This window comes from Ovis canadensis, chromosome 13, assembly GCF_042477335.2.
Source record: "Ovis canadensis isolate MfBH-ARS-UI-01 breed Bighorn chromosome 13, ARS-UI_OviCan_v2, whole genome shotgun sequence".
NCBI classification, from domain to species: Eukaryota; Metazoa; Chordata; class Mammalia; order Artiodactyla; family Bovidae; genus Ovis; species Ovis canadensis.
This window is the reverse complement of record NC_091257.1, coordinates 16,067,716-16,085,287: the sequence shown is the minus strand read 5'-3', so window position 1 is coordinate 16,085,287 and position 17,572 is coordinate 16,067,716. Positions and strand designations below refer to the sequence as shown.

The 17,572-nt window shown below is 39.7% G+C and overlaps 1 protein-coding gene across 2 annotated transcripts in view; it reads right to left on the bottom strand.

The window, feature by feature from the left end:
* PLCB1 (phospholipase C beta 1) overlaps positions 1–17,572 on the bottom strand; it is an 877,017-nt gene that overhangs the window by 839,527 nt on the left and 19,918 nt on the right. For both annotated transcript variants that reach the window (XM_069546383.1, XM_069546382.1), the window contains exon 2: positions 12,709–12,786. In XM_069546383.1, the coding sequence (XP_069402484.1) occupies positions 12,709–12,786 (78 nt within the window). The remainder of the gene's footprint in view (positions 1–12,708; positions 12,787–17,572) is intronic.

The window sequence follows — 17,572 nt, the reverse complement described above, 5'->3', positions numbered from 1 at the left end:
GGCTGTATATCGTCCAAAGAAATCCCAGGGCTGATCTCCTTCAGAATGGACTGGTTGGATCTCCTTGCACTCCAAGGGACCCTCAAGAGTCTTCTCCAACACCACAGTTCAAATGCATCACGTCAAGGCTGTATATCGTCACCCTTTTTATTTAACTTCTATGCAGAGTACATCATGAGAAATGCTGGACTGAAAGAAACACAAGCTGGAATCAAGATTGCCGGGAGAAATATCAATAACCTCAGGTATGCAGATGACACCACCCTTATGGCAGAAAGTGAAGAGGAGCTAAAAACTGAAAGAGGAGAGTGAATAAGTTGGCTTAAAGCTCAACATTCAGAAAGCGAAGATCATGGCATCTGATCCCATCACTTCATGGGAAATAGATGGGGAAACAGTAGCAACAGTGTCAGACTTTATTTTTGGGGGCTCCAAAATCACTGCAGATGGTGACTGCAGCCATGAAATTAAAAGACGCTTACTCCTTGGAAGAAAAGTTATGACCAACCTAGATAGTATATTTAAAAGCAGAGACATTACTTTGCTGACTAAGGTCCATCTAGTCAAGGCTATGGTTTTTCCAGTAGTCATGTAGGGATGTGAGAGTTGGACTGTGAAGAAGGCTGTGCACCGAAGAATTGATGCATTTGAACTGTGGTGTTGGAGAAGACTCTTGAGGGTCCCTTGGAGTGCAAGGAGATCCAACCAGTCCATTCTGAAGGAGATCAGCCCTGGGATTTCTTTGGAAGGAATGATGCTAAAGCTGAAGCTCCAGTACTTTTGGACACCTCATGCGAAGAGTTGACTCATTGGAAGACTCTGATGCTGGCAGGGATTGGGGGCAGGAGGAGAAGGGGACGACCCAGGATGAGATGGCTGGATGGCATCACGGACTCGATGGACGTGAGTCTGAGTGAACTCTGGGAGTTGGTGATGGACAGGGAGGCCTGGCGTGCTGCAATTCATAGGGTCGCAAAGAGTCGGACACGACTGAGCGACTGAACTGAACTGAACTGAACTGACAAGACTAGGAAGAGCTAAATATAAGCAACACATAAAACTGAGGCAAAATTTTGTAATTAAATTATATTAGGGGTGGTGAAGTTTGAATTAAAGCCAGGATGCTATATATTTCTAAACTCATATTACAACATATTCAAATGAGCACTGCTGTTGTTATCAGCCTGATGAAGTGCTGTGATAGAGACATGAAAATCAGATTAATTCACTAACATCCTCAAAAGGATTCTAAAGAAAGTACAGTGATGCCATTTCATAATAATCAGCTTGATTTTAAAATACATTTACTAAAAGACCACAAATCACAATCTGGTAAAGGCTTCCATTCTAACAACATGTTCTTCTGTTGTATCTACATAGGCTAAGCAATCATAGCATCTGGCTGTCCTACACTAGCTCAAACTCATTGAGGCAAAAACTCTGGGACTTGTGGCAGTGAAAGAAAGGTTGGAAATAAATAAAGCTCAATCTGGAAGCAAAACTGATGAAAAATGGCTTACTCCTCAGTAATCCAACAGACCACTATCTAAATTATACTCACAAATGACTGCAAGCTTACTCTCTCAGGATGTTATTGGAATGGAGAAGGAGGAGCTGCCTGATGCCAATACAGCAGTGAAAATCCCAAAGTGATTATCTTAGGAAAAAAAGACACAGACAACCATGGTGGAAACCAATTCTGCTTGTGAATAATAGCATTTCTCCTACCTAAGACTTTTAAATCATCTTTAAGCTCATTCCACAAGATGCTTCCAATTCCTGAGGGTCAAAAACCTTTCACCTATGATGCAGTATTTATTAGTGGATTACCCTCAGTGGGAAAGTCTTCTCAACGATAAATCCCTTCTTTCGCCTTCTGTAGTTCTGCTCCTGAAATGTTATGAAATACATAAACATCTTGTTTGCTCCAACAGACCTAAGGCTCAACGCTTTAGGTCAAAGACCACAACAGAGTCTAGAGAGGAAACAATCTATTGCCTTGAAGAAGAAGAAAAAATATTTTTAAATATATGTAAACAGACAGTCACTTGGCTTTCAAAACAGAATGTTTGTAGTCCCTAAAAATTAGTTAGGGACTAACTGTTTAGTCAGAGACTAACTGTTAATTATATACCAATAATAGAAACTACTACAATGGACCTTGAGGGCATTATGTCAAGTGAAATAAAGCCAAATAGAGAGAGATGAATATGACATGGCATCACATATATGTGAAACCTTCAAAGGTGGGGAGGTGTCAGACTTATAGGAACAGAGAGCAGAAATGTGGCTGCTGAGGCTGGGGCACAGTGGGACCAGGGGGATGGTGGTTCAGCCCCTGAGCCGTGACCGACTGGAACCCCATGGACGGCAGCCTGCCAGGCTCCTCTGTCCACGGCATTTCCTAGGTAAGAACACGGGAGTGGGTTGCCATTTCCTTTTCCAGGAGACCTTCCTGATACGGAATGAATCCGAGTCTTCCTGTTTAGCAGGCAGATTCTTTACCACTGATGACCTGGGAAGCCAGGGGAACTAGGAAGAGGTTGGTAAAAGGCTATGAATTTTCAACTATAAAATGAATAAGGTCTGAGAATCTAATGTGTAATACAGTGAATATAGTTGATAATACTGTATTATATGAATGAAATTTGCAGAAAATAGAACCTACATGTTCTCACACATACAAAAAAGAAGAAAATAAGTGAGGTAGGTGATGGATGTGCTAATTAACTAGATGCAGGAAATTTTTTCACAATGGATAAATTTCTTTACTTTTATTTTTTTTTAATCACCACAATGCACACTTTAAATATCTTACAAGTTTATTTGTCAACCATACTTCAGGAAAACTTACATTTAAACTTTGATTTAATTTAAAAATTAAATCTTTAAAAAGCCACCACAAAGACTGAGTCTACAAAGCAGTATCCATTGTTCTTGGACAGAGGAGCCTGGTAGGCTACAGCCCATGGGGTCACAAACAAACACGAATTGAGCAACTAAACAACAACACAGCGTTGTGCTACACACTTTGTGTATCATATTTAACAGCAACTCTGGGAAAGTTAACACACAGTTTTACAGATGAGGAAATGGAGGCTCAGATGGTTGAAGAGATTCGCCAGATATGACTCACTGGATGTGAGCTAGAACCAGAACTCCAATCCACATCAGTCAGATTTCAAGTTCTGGCCTCTCAGATGAAGACTCAACTAAAAAATCTCCCTGGCTTAAAACAAAATATTTACCTAACAGTTCCAGTTATGGTGCCTCTTAGTAAGAAATCTTCTTAATTCCCTTAATTATGGGGCATCTCCATTAAGCTGTTAGACATTAAGGATCCATGTTAGGCAGTTCCTAAATGAGGATTTTACTAAAATGAGTTTATTTTAGAGGTGTCTCCAGGACACATGTGGAATAGAGATAGGAAAGGAAGGAAGTCCATGAAGCGTGTGTTCTCAAGCCAGTTACCTCTGAGGGTAAAGGGGCCTATTGCCCCTGGAGTGCGCTAGGATAAAACAGAAAGCTTGACCTTCGAGTTATGCCACCCAGAAGTTTGTGGTATTTGCCCATCAAACTTGTTTGCTCAGGTGGGTGTTAATTAGTTCAGTCACTCAGTCATGTCTGACTCTTTGTAACACCATGGACTACAGCATGCCAAGCCTCCCTGTCCATCACCAAATCCCAGAGCTTGCTCAAACTCATGTCCATCGAGTAGGTAATGCCATACAACCATCTCATCCTCTGTCATCCCCTTCTCCTGCCTTCAATCTTTCCCAGTATCAGGGTCTTTTCTAATGAGTTGACTCTTCACATCAGGTGGCGAAAGTATTGGAGTTTCAGCTTCAGCATCAGTCCTTCCAATGAATATTCAGGACTGATTTCCTCTAGGATGGACTGGTTTGAACTCCGTGTAGCTCAAGGGACTCTCAAGAATCATCTCCAACACCACAGTGCAAAAACATCATTTCTTCAGCACTCAGCTTTCTTTATGATTCAGCTCTCACATCCGTACATGACTACTGGAAAAACCATAGCTTTGACTAGACGGACCTTTGTCAGCAAAGTAATATTTCTGCTTTTTAGTATGCTGTCTAGGTTTCTCATAGCTATTTTTCCAAGGAGCAAGTGTCGTTTAATTTCGTGGCTGCAGCCACTATATGAAGTGATTTGGGAGCCCGAGAAAATAAAGCTTGTCACTGTATCCATTGTTTCCCCATCTATTTGTCATGAAGTAATGAAACTGGATGCCATGATCTTTGTTTTTTGAACGGTGAGTTTTAAGTCAGGTTTTTCACTCTCCTCTTTCACTTTCATCAAGAGGTTCTTTGGTTCCTCTTCGCTTTCTGCCACAATGGTGGTGTCATCTGCATGTCTGAAGTCATTGACATTTCTCCTGGCAATCTTGATTCCAGCTCATGCTTCAACTGGCCTGGTATTTTGCATGATGTACTCTGCACATAAGTTAAAGAAGCATGGTGACAATATACAGCCTTGATGCACTCCTTTCCTGATTTGGAACCAGTCCATTGTTCCATGTTTGGTTCTAACTGTTGCTTCTTGACCTGCATACAGATTTCTCAGGAGGCAGGTAAGGTGGTCTGGTATTCCCATCTCTTGAAGAATTTCCCACAGTTTGTTGTGATTCACACAGTCGAAGGCTTTGGTGTAATCAATAAAGCAGAAGTAGATTTTTTTCTGGAACTCTCTTGCTTTTTGAACCAGAGATCAAATTGCCAATATCCGCTGGATCATAGAAAAAGCAAGAAAGGTCCAGAAAAACAATGCCAAAGAATGTTCAAAATTTTGAGCATTACTTTGCTAGCTTGTGAGATGATTGCAATTGTGCACTAGTTTGAACATTCTTTGGCATTGCCTTTCTTTGGGATTGAAATGAAAAGTGGCCTTTTTCAGTCCTGTGGCCACTGCTGAGTTTTCCAAGTTTGCTGGCATATTGACTGCAGCACTTTCACAGCATCATATTTTAAGATTTGAAATAGCTCAGCTGGAATTCCATCACCTCCACTAGCTTTGATCGTAGTGATGCTTCCTAAGTCCCACTTGACTTCACATTCCAGGATGTCTGGTTCTAGCTGAGTGATCACACCATTGCAGTTATCAGGGTCATGAAGATCTTTTTTGTATAGTTCTTCTGTGTATTCTTGCCACCTTTTTCTAATAGCTTCTGCTTCTGTTAGGTCCATACCGTTTCTGTCCTTTATCGAGCCCATCTTTGCATGAAATGTTCCCTTGGTATCTCTAATTTTCTTGAAGAGATCTCTAGTCTTTCCAATTCTATTGTTTTCCTCTATTTCTTTGCACTGATCGCTGAGGAAGGCTTTCTTACCTGTCCTTGCTATTCCTTGGAACTCTGCATTCAAATGGGGATATCTTCCCTTTGCCTTTGGCTTTTCTTTTCTCAGCTATTTGTAACGCCTCCTCAGACAACCATTTTGCCTTTTTGCATTTCTTTTTCTTGGGAGTGTTCTTGATCACTGCCTTCTGTGCAACATCAGGAACCTCCGTCCACAGTTCTTCAGGTAGTCTGTCTATCAAATCTAATCCCTTGAATCTATTTGTCACTTCCACTGTATCCTTGTAAGGGATTTGATTTAGGTCATACCTGAATGGTCTAGTGGTTTTGCCTGGTTTCTTCAACATAAGTCTGAATTTGGCAATAAGGAGTTCATGATCTGAGCCACAGGTCAGCTCCCAATCTTGTTTTTGCTGACTCTATAGAGCTTCTCCATCTTCAGCTGCAAATATAATCAATCTGATTTTGATATTGACTGTCTGGTGACATCCATGTGTACAGGTGTCTCTTGTATGGGTGTCATGAGCTCCAGAGGCCAGAAAAAGCAAAGGAATGCAAATGCCACTGGGGTCCAACTCTCAGCCACAGGAGCAGTGAGGACTTGGCTTTAGATTTGGGGCTGTGTTCCTTCTATTAATTTCTTTATGTGAAGAAAATCTGGGGAAGGTGAAGGAAAAGACTTAATCCATAGATGCTGCTGCTTGTTGGCAATGACTGGTGTCCTGCTACAGGCCTAGCAAAGATACCAGCCTTCCAGCAGTGATACTCACATGCTCTGCACTGTTTTCTGAGATAAATCAGTTGTTGTTTCAGGGTTCGGGGGAAGCTACCAAATAAAAGTGTGTAGAGCTGATCTTTTAATTTATAATCACATTGTTGCACTCAATGGACAGTTGAGTGTCCTACCCCAATTACCATAGACAAGAAAGTTCAAACCTGATGTTTCTGGTATATTCTAGAGAAGTGTGTGTGAAAGAAGTGCTGTTGATACACAGTGATTAATAAAATCTGTGGTGCCTGGTGGTTCTTTATGGAGCCCAGACCATTTTTTAACATGATATTGCTAGCTTTTCTTTATAGAGGTTTATGATACAACAGCTTAAATATTTACAAACTCTTGACTTCTTTGCTGAAAAATATCACCATGTACTATGTAAAGATGTAATTTTTGAACTTTGCATTTGAACTCGGTATAGAAATATAAGGTTACTATAAGAGAAGGCAGTCTATAGTTTTCATTAACAGAAACTTACCACTTTGCAAGGATCCCCAATGACTGTCTCATGCAAAATAATAGGCCAGAACAAGACAACAGATGGAACAGATGGTGGAGTCCTCCCATGTCCTGTTCCCTAGAAATGACTGAATACACAGGTGAAAACGTATGTCTATAATCTAGGATCATGAGTAAACAGAAGGGGTTGTACTTCTTGAATCCGAAAGCGTGGAAGGCAGAAGATAAATGCAATAAAAAACAAGCAGGAGGTGACACCCCAGAAACTCACAGGCATTAAAACAGGAATAGATCTGGACCACCCAAACCAGGTGGTGGAGGTGTCAGCATTGGGAGTAAAGTGGGAACATCTGATCAGGACACCCTGCCATCATAGTTCGCACTTCCCATACCCTCCACACCCCAGCCAGAAGAAAATTACATGGCAGATAGTGATATCAGGGCCAGTTCCAACCAGAAAAAACAGGGACCACCCAAAGACAGGACTAACCATTTGAAGAAATTAGACTTCTGAGATCATCAGTCCTCAAAATACATATCATTGGTCTGAATGATATCTATGGTCTGAATGTTTATGTCCCCACACTCCATGCCAAATCCTTATGTTGAACACCTAATACCCAAGGATGGTATTAGGAGACTGGGTCTTTGGGAGGTGATTAGGTCCTGAGGGCAGAGTCATGGGATTAATACCCTTATAAAAGAAGCTCAAGAGAGGGATCCTCAGGCTTCCCTGGTGGCTCAGTGGTAAAGAATCCACCTGCAGTGCAGGAGACTCGGGTTCAACCCTAGGTTGGGAAGATCCCCTGAAGGAGTAAATAGCAACACATGCCAGTATTCTTGCCTGGGAAATCCCATGGACACAGGAGCCTGGCGGGCTACACTCCATGGGGCTGCAAAGAGTTGGACACGACTGAGTGATTAAGCATCAACACAGAGACCCTTAGCTCCTTCCATCACATAAGGACACAAGAAATCTGCAGCACAGAAGAGGGGTCTCTCTGGGCCATGCTGATACCCTGGTCTTGGACTTCCAGCCTCCTGAACTATAAGAAATATGTCATTTATGAACTACCCATTCTATGGTGTTTTGTTACAGTGGCCCAAATGGACTAAGGCAATTTTACATGAATTAAAAATCTGAACTAATAATAATGATGGGTAAGAGTATAATGAATAAGAAAAATCTTGAATAAAGCACAAAGCAAAAAAAAAGTTGGAATGTGAATATATCAAATTTGAAAATGTCAAGTCATCTTTTGTCATGCATAAGTTAAGAAATTCAAAGACAAGCCACAAACAGGAAGAAAGTGTTTGAAATATCCCTAACAGCTAAAGGATTAACATCCAGAATAAATGGACAACTCTCAACACAAGGCAAAGAATTTAAGCAGGTTATTGATGTAAGAGGAAACAGAAATTGCCCATAATGTTGGAAAATGTACACAGCTCAGCAGCAAATACGGCAACAGCAAATTAGAGCAGAGATGCAATGGTTGCATCAAATTGACAAAAATTAAAATGTTTCTTAATCGTGTTGGTGGGAATTGAGGAAACAGTTCCTCTCACACAAGACTGGTTAAGCTATAAAATGACACAACCATTAACTAAAATTTAGGATATATATAGCCTTCAATCAGCAACTGTACTTCTCAAAATTTACCTCAGGGATGCCTGACCCATATACTCAGAAAGAGATACATAAGACAAAGTATTACTCCAAAGTACAAGATTGTTTTCGTGTAGCCGCAAACTAGAAACAAATACCAAGAGTCCACCAATGAGAATATTTTATTGTTAAATAAAATTTAGTCATCCATTCCCTGGGCCTCTCAGGTGACACAGTGGCAAAGAATCCACCTGTCAATGCAGGAGACGCAAGATACTAAGGTTCAGTCTTTGGGTCAGGAATATCCCCTGGAGTAGGGAATGGCAACCCACTCCAGTACTGTTGTCTGGAACATTCCCTGGACAGAGGAGCCTGGTGTGCTACAATCTATGGGGTTGCAGAAAGTTGGACCTGACTGAGTGACTAAACACACAGCCATTCCATGGGATATTATAGAGGTGTAAGAAAAACAAAGCGGATACACATGTACTTACATGGAAAGTTCTGTAAGACATACTGTAAAGTGAAAATCAAGTGTGTGGAAAAGTAAAAATAGAATGATGGTATTTAGGATACAGATGGATATAAACAAAACAAAATATTTCCATAGTTAATACACACATAAATTCATTAAACAGAGACCTGGAAATATACCATGAAGCTGTTACCAGCAGTTGACTTCATGCTGCACTGCACAGCTGGTGGGATTTTAGTTGCCTGTTCAGGGATCAAACCCGGGTCCTCTGCAGAGTCTTATCCACTGGACCACCAGGCAAGTCCCACTAGCAGTTGACTTTGGACAAGGCCAGGATTGTGGTCAAAGGTGGGAAGGAGTCAAGGACATCAACACTGCTTTACTCTCTTACAAAAAGAACCTATTAATATTTGCAGGTTAGCAACAAAAAGAAAAATAAATATCTGTAACAGAAAAAGATCAAGTAGTAGGAAGTCTTCCTTTAAAACATGTATCTCTCCTCCTCTTCCTTTTTAATTATGTGATCCTCTCTCCCCTTCCCCAAGCTCCTGTTTCAGGGATACAAGGAAGAGTTTAATAAACTATACTGAACTTCTTGTATCTGAACTGGTGATGACTAGTTTTATTTACAGGGCCTCAGGTTGCAAGGCAGAGGTCTACTTTGTTTCATATTCTAACAGACTATGTTTGGGTTTGCCTTTTACATGGACCCCCCTTTTTTTCTTTGGCTCCCATACAGATTCCTCTTGTAGTTCACATGTTTTTCATGGATAATACTTCCTACTTTGGTTTCTGGTCCTGACATGGCATAGCTCCAAAGAAAAGTCATAATTTAATGTAGGAAACCTCTTCCATACTCAGCCTGTACAAGAGCCCTTTCTCACTCATGATCACAAATAACCTGATCCTCTTCACATGACACGTACTGACATAAGAAAAACACCCATGCTTAACATAGTCATATTCAGAATCTCGTTTCTGCAAATTACCGTCAATAAAATTTACAGAGCCAACATTAAAAGGGAAAGAGTGATTAGAATAAGCCCAGAGCTGATACCAAGTATGAACATTTCCCTTAAGATGATGTTCATATTTATCTGCTCCCCACCAACCCCCAAACATGCCTTCAATGTTTCATCAGAAGCACATTTCTGCTACCTAAAAGCCAGCTCTGGTTTCTACGTTGTTCAATCTGTAATCTGGGTTATCAATCTTCTTTGCCACCTACCAATTCTATGGTGGCAAATCAAAGGCTGGGTTATAGGCCACGTGTCAAGGTTCACAGAGAGCAAAATCAGTGGCTTCAAATCAGTGGTCCATGGTACAGTGTGGTCAGGACAGGAGAGAGGATCTGGATAAGAACCCATCAAATGTGAGGATTCTCCTCCAGGGCTATAAAAAGAAAATCCTGTAACAATATTCTTTACTTCTTAAGCCATTCAGCTCACCTCTGAGCAGTCTAGGCTTCAAGTGATCACTAATCAAAGAGCTTCATAAAACAGGGAGCTCAGCTGGTGCTTGGTGATAACTTAGACAGGGGGATGGGGGAGGTGGGAAGGGGCTCCGGAGGGAAGGGCGTATGTATACTGAAAGGTGAGTCAGCAGAAACCAATGTTTGTTGTGCAGCAGAAACCAATACAACATTGTAAAGCAATTATCCTCCAATTAAAAATAAATAAAAATTTTAAAAAACAAAGGACTTTGGCACAGACTTCGTGGGCCAAGGAGAAACACGGATAAAGACGAAAGAAGAAACTCCAGGGAGAAGAGGTGAATCACACAGATACCAATGAAAGCTTTCAAGCAGAGGCGAGGAGGGAATCAGGGGATAAACTTTAAAAAGTATCATATTTTTTCTCTGAGATGTAAACTCTGTAGGACATGTGATAGATTCACATCACCAAGACTAACTGTCAATTAAAATATTTTAAAGAAAGTGGGCCTCTAAGCAATATCATGATTGCAACATTCAGCCCATCCTTCCAAATAATGTTATGCAAAAACATGGACTTAAAGCTTGCTTGCCACTGCTCATCTGTGAGCACCGTCTCTGCTCACATGCGTTTAAGCTGCTAATATATCACTCACAGGGGTCCATCTCCTAGAAGTGGACTCATCACTCTCTCTGGCTCTAGAACTAGGCTTAAAGCCAGAAGAAGATTACAAACTTGGAATCATGTAAAGTTTCATTTTTTTCTTAAACTACGCCATCTCTTAGATATTAATATATGATCATTAAAAAAACAAACCTCCAAACTCTGATATATGACTGATGGTTGACTTAGAAAGTGAAAAACGAAACTACCATCTCTTGGCTGGAACTGAAAGATTGATGCTCATGAAAAGAAAGTAATAAAAAGACAGAAGTATTGCTACCACAACATCTGCTTCACCTGGTCATAAACTGCATTACAGCCAAGAGAAAATGGTCTGCATTCAAAAATTGAGATTTTTTCCTACATTTGGAAATAAGCATTAGTCAAAATACCGGGTTCAGGGAACAAGAGATGTACATCAAAGAGCCTCTGGTCCTAAACACTTTCTCTTTCTCAAGCAAAGAAATATTTATGATTGGTTTTAAAGGGGAGCTTAACTGAGTTGCTATGAATTATTTAAAATCCCCAAAATATCTTCTGCTGCTTTTGTAGAAGCTTGATTTACAAGCTGAAAAATCAAACTGACACTCCAGTCTCTCGTACAAATACCCAACTTTAAAAATGCTCTAGGCATTATAAATATATCTTTCATGAATATAGCTTCAACAGTTCTAAAAATAGCCTTTAGGAGGAAAAAAAAAAAAGAAAAAGAACCCTTTCAAGCCATTGTTTTATACATAACAGCAGGAAACCAAACAGAATGTCAAAGCCAAAGTGATTAACACACCCAGTAATAAACATGAACAGTCAGTATGAAATCTTACTCAAACGTCGTTTTTGACATTAGCTTGGGGTCTATGTTAGTGGCCCCATGTCTGTCACCAGAGGTGACTATAGGGCACCCATCAGAAAGCAACTCCAGGGCAACAAAGGTAAAATCTGTCCTTTGGAAGATATATTAAAGAGACACATTCAGGACTGACCCTGGGGGGCCATATATTACTTTCCAGCCCCCTAAGAGTTTCCCCAGGCTCCAGCCTGACCCCGAACCAGCCACTGTACAGCCCAGGTTGCCCCCAAAGGCAGAAAGCTAGGCTGACAACCAATAACCCTGGATAGAGAGGAGTAACACAGGATGTGAAAAGGTTAATAGTGCCTCACAATTTGGTCCAGATATTTTATCGTTTCAGTATCATTTTGGCAAATCTCAATTAAAGCTGCCCCATCTTTCCAAATATCAGAACTTACAGGACCAAAATATTCTGTGGTCGGTGGCCTTAGAGGTTCAAGTGCAGAACCATAGCACTGTCTATTGAAATGATAACCACTTTCTATGAATATTCTGGTCTAACTGCCTGTTAAACTCCAAATAAATTTTATGATCTGCAGACATTCTACTTTTTAATAATTCAATATGGAATCAGCTCAATTGGTTCCATAATAAATTAGATTCTAAATTTATGATATGGTGAACAGAAAGCTAAAACAGGAAAAAAATTCCTGAAAATGGGAAGAATTTTATTCCTGATTTTCTAATGTGAACCAATTATCAAGGCCAAATTCCTACTGAGGCTGGGAGACCCTAATAAGCAACAAAGGGCAAAAGGAAGAGAAAGCGAAAGTCACAGTTACAGTCATGGGGTCACAGGGGCTTTCTCATCCCTTTTCTTCATTCCCTATGGATAGAGCTGCGGGGAGACTTACAGCAGTAACACCGACTAACTTCCCTCTACAACAAATGCAATTCACGGTTCCATGCTCTTGTCCTGAAAAGTGCCAAATGTTCTAGGATTTAGCACATCTAATACTTCAGGCTACAGTCCTTGGAAACTCTCCAGACATTTCCATTTTAGGCATTCTTTTTAAGTAGAATCTTTAAATAAATTACTAAGAGTCATCCATGAAACAGATAAAAACCTGAATACTTTGCAAATCAGCAACTCACTGGAAAATGTAAAAGAGACATATCTCACTTCTTACCTTGTTTTGATCTGTCCAGTAAAAGAAAAATCCCTGAGGGTCAGTCCTCAAAATAATCGGAGTGACAATAGTGGAGTCCTAGAAGTGCAAGAAAACACGTGTGTATCAACATGTGCCAAAGTAGAAAGTCTTACCTGGGATGACTTAACAAGTTAGTAATTAAGAGTTTCTCCAAGACCATCAGTTATTAGTAAAACTTTCAAAAAACTAAACGTGATATCTTTAACATCAGAGGATTATTAATTACATAACTGGAGATGCTCTCCTCATAATCAGAATACTAGTTAAAAAGGAAAAGGTCAGTGATGTGTGTATTTATTGATTGAGGCATGTTTTTAAAGGCACTGGCATGTTTTCTATTAAAAAGCTATATTTAGTATTCCAAATATAACACTAAACATTACATACTTTATATGATTAAAATTAATTAAAATCCATGCTTGAGGATATTATTTTAAACTACATTTGCTCTATAAAATGATCTTAATTGTACTAAAGAGAGTTAACACAGCATTTAGGTATTGCTATTTCCAAGGTAACAGTAAATTAGGCCATCTTCTACGTATTCAGAAAGCTATAAACAAAATTGTTTCAAATTTAAATTTCACACAATAAAATAAAACATCATAGACAGTCTTCTGAGTTTTAAGCATGCATATTACAAAGCAAAAACTGCCTGCATTGTAATTACAATATTTAACATTTCTAAAATATGTGTTCTTTCCTTTTGGCAGTTTTCACAGAGGCATACCATCTGCACCAAAAAACACATGTCACTGGATATGGATTTTTATACTGAAACACTGAGGTCTCTGCAGGGATTGCATTTTTTTTTTAAGAGACATAAATAACTAGTTTATTCCAACTTTTTCATATACATTATAACTGTGGTATGTCATATCCTCTTGATCAAAAAGATCTGTAATAAATTTAGAACTTGCAGAGATAATTTTGGAATTTGGGGTTATCTTCCTGATGGGTAGAATGGATCTAAGGCTTTGTGTACATGGTAAAATTTACTCTAAGAGTCAGGTCAACTCCTAACTGCAGGCCACCCCTTGGGCTCAAATCACTGCCTGTGCCCTCCCTGTACCTCAATTTAAGCAACAACAACTGGGAAAAAAAATAAGATAATAATCATACCTCCCTCAGAGGTTTTTTGTTAGAATTAAATTTCATTCCAATCGCAAAGAAAGGCAATGTCAAACAATGCGCAAACTACCGCACAATTGCACTCATCTCACATGCTAGTAAAGTAATGCTCAAAATTCTCCAAGCCAGGCTTCAGCAATACGTGAACCGTGAAATTCCAGATGTTCAAGCTGGTTTTAGAAAAGGCAGAGAAACCAGAGATCAAATTGCCAACATCTGCTGGATCATGGAAAAAGCAAGACAGTTCCAGAAAAACATCTATTTCTGCTTTATTGACTATGCCAAAGCCTTTGACTGTGTGGATCACAATAAACTGTGGAAAATTCTGAAAAAGATGGGAATATCAAACCACATGACCTGCCTTTTGAGAAACCTATATGCAGGTCAGGAAGCAACAGTTAGAACTGGATATGGAACAACAGACTGGTTCCAAATAGGAAAAGGAATATGTCAAGGCTGTATATTGTCACCTTGCTTATCTAACTTCTATGCAGAGTACATCATGAGAAATGCTGGGCTGGAGGAATCACAAGCTGGAGTCAAGATTGTGGAGAGAAATATCAATAACCTCAGATATGCAGATGACACCACCCTTATGGCAGAAAGTGAAGAGGAACTAAAAAGCCTCGTGATGAAAGTGAAAGAGGAGAGTGAAAAAGTTGGCTTAAAGCTCTACATTCAGAAAACTAAGATCATGGTATCTGGTCCCATCACTTCATGGCAAATAGATGGGGAAACAGTGGAAACAGTGTCAGACTTTATTTTGGGGGGCTCCAAAATCACTGCAAATGGTGACTGCAGCCATGAAATTAAAAGACGCTTACTCCTTGGAAGAAAAGTTATGACCAACCTAGACAGCATATTCAAAAGCAGAGACATTACTTTGCCAACAAAGGTCCTTCTAGTATAGGCTGTGGTTTATCCAGTGGTCGTGTATAGATGTGAGTTGGACTGTGAAGAAAACTGAGCGCTGAAGAATTGATGCTTTTGAACTGTACTGTGGTGTTGGAGAAGACTCTTGAGAGTCCCTTGGACTGCAAGGAGATCCAACCAGTCCATTCTGAAGGAGATCAGTCCTGGGTGTTCTTTGGAAGGAATGATGGTAAAGCTGAAACTCCAGTACTCTGGCCACCTCATGCAAACAGTTGATTCATTGGAAAAGACTCTGATGCTGGGAGGGACTGGGGGCAGGAGGAGAAGGGGATGCCAGAGGATGAGATGGCTGGATGGCAATCCTGACTCGATGGACATGAGTTTGAGTAAACTCCAGGAGTTGGTGATGGATAGGGAGGCCTGGCATGCTGCAATTCATGGGGTCGCAAAGAGTTGGACAGACTGAGCAACTGAACTGAACTGAAATAGGGTAATTTGGGTAAAGCACCTGGATCAAGTCTTGGCACATAAAAATATTTATTATTATTGTAGTAGATTATTGTAGTAACTTTTAAAAGTTGAATTATTAAAATATTAAATGATTATTACAGTATTCTTTTTTATTGGGGTAAACATATATATATATACGTATACATATATAAAATTCACCTTTTTAAGTGTAAGGTTCATTAAGTTCATTAAGCAAAGTATTTAATGTTTTCACACTGCTATGCAACCATGACCACCACCCATCCCCAGAACTTTTTCATCTTTCCAAACTCAAACTCCACACTCAATAAACACTAACTCACCATTCCCTCCTTGCCGCAGGCCCTGACAATCACCATTTCTATATCTATGACCAGACTGCTCTTTGATAACTCACATAAGTAGTCTGGTGGGCTACAGTCTATGGGGCTGCAGAGTGTCAGACACGAATAAGCAACTAACACACACATATAAGTAGAATCACACAAGTATTTTTCCTTTTGTATTTGGTCAATTTCATTCAGTATAATGTGTTAAGCTTCATCCATGTCACAGTAGGTGTCAAAATGCCCTTCTTTTTTAAGACTGAATACTCCTCAATTATATGGATATATCATTTTTAATCACTCATCCATCGATGGACATCTGGGTTGTTTTCAACCTCCTCTTATTGTGAACTATGCTGCTATGAAAAGGGTCTACAAATAACTGTTTGCATCCTTGCTTTTAATTCTTTTCCATATATACTCAGAAGTGGAATAACTGGATCATATGATAGTTCTATATTTAATTTTCTGAGGAACTGCCATTATGTTTTTTCCTGACATTCTTAAGATTCGTACTTAATGTGCAGTCTGAAAATATCCTTTACAAGGCTTGTGCTTCTGCATAGAACTTCAGCTGAAATTTTAAAATTCCAAAATTATTTCTAAATGTAAAAAAAAGACATTTGGAAGAAAATTTGATATTAAAATGCAAGAATAATTTTTAAAACATTTTAGGCTTCTCCTATAAGATTACATGCATAAAAGTTCAGAGCAATATTTCCAATAAATCATAGCAATATTTTCAGTTCCATTATATCACCTACTCTTCCAGAGTTGGGCAAAATAAAAGTTTCCATCAGACTTCACAGAACACACAACCCCATTTCCAGGTAAATCTGCAATTAACCTGTAGATGTAACTTCTCATTCTCATGTCAGTTCCTTTTCTTATCAGAGTGTCTGACAAGAGTATTAGGTAAGATTCTAATCAAAATCTTGGTGACAGTTCACTGCCAGGATCCGAGACAATCAAATACTTAAAGTTAGCAGAGTAAAACTACTCAAATTTATATGCTGGAACATTGTGTTAGGCGGCCTTGGTGCTTCTGATACTGCTATTTCTAGCTTATTCCTTCTCCTCCTCCAAAATTAAAGTTCCTTTGTTCAATATTTTTTTGACCCCACTCTTCCTGCCACAGTTCTTCTGCTAAATGATCATTTATCTCGGCTCTCTGCCTACTTCCTCCATAATCACCTCTAACATTCCAAGATCAGCTGGGACTTGGCATTCTTGCCATGCAAAGCAGGATCTTACCCAGAAATACATGAATATCCACTTTCAATTCCACTGGTTTTTTTCCTACCTCCCACATAGCAGCAAGTGTCTATTTTCTCCCCCCACTGAAGTAGCCACTCAACCCAGACCTCAAGTATTCCTTTTTAAAATTAACTTTTATTGGCACATAATTGCTTTACAATGTTGTGTTAGTTTCTACTGTATAGCAAAATGAATCGGCTATATGTACGTGCTCAGCTACTCGGTCATGTCTGACTCTTTGCAACCTCATGGACTATAGCCCTCGAGGCTCCTCTGCCCGTGGAATTTTCCAGGCAAGAATACTGGAGTGGGTTGCCATTTCCTCCTGGATCTTCCCGACCCAGGGATCAAACCCACGTCTCCAGCATCTTCTGCATTGCAGACAGATTCTTTACCACTGGGTCACCTGGGAAGTCAATGTATATATATAACTCCTCCCCTTTGGACTTCCTTCCCATTCAGGTCAACACAGTACATTAAATAGAGTTCCCTGTGCTATGGAGTATGCAGCCATTTCTCCAGAGAAGACATATAGGTGGCCAATGGACACATGAAAAGATGCTCAACATTGCTCATTATTAGAGAAATGGAAACCAAAACTAAAATAAGGTATCACCTCACCCTGGTCAGAATGGCCATCATCAAAATGTCTACAAACATAAGTGCTGGAGAGAGTATGGAGAAATGGAACCCTCCTGCACTGTTGGTGGGAGCAAAAATTGATACAGCCACTATGGAAAACAGTATGGAAGTTCCTTTAAAAATTA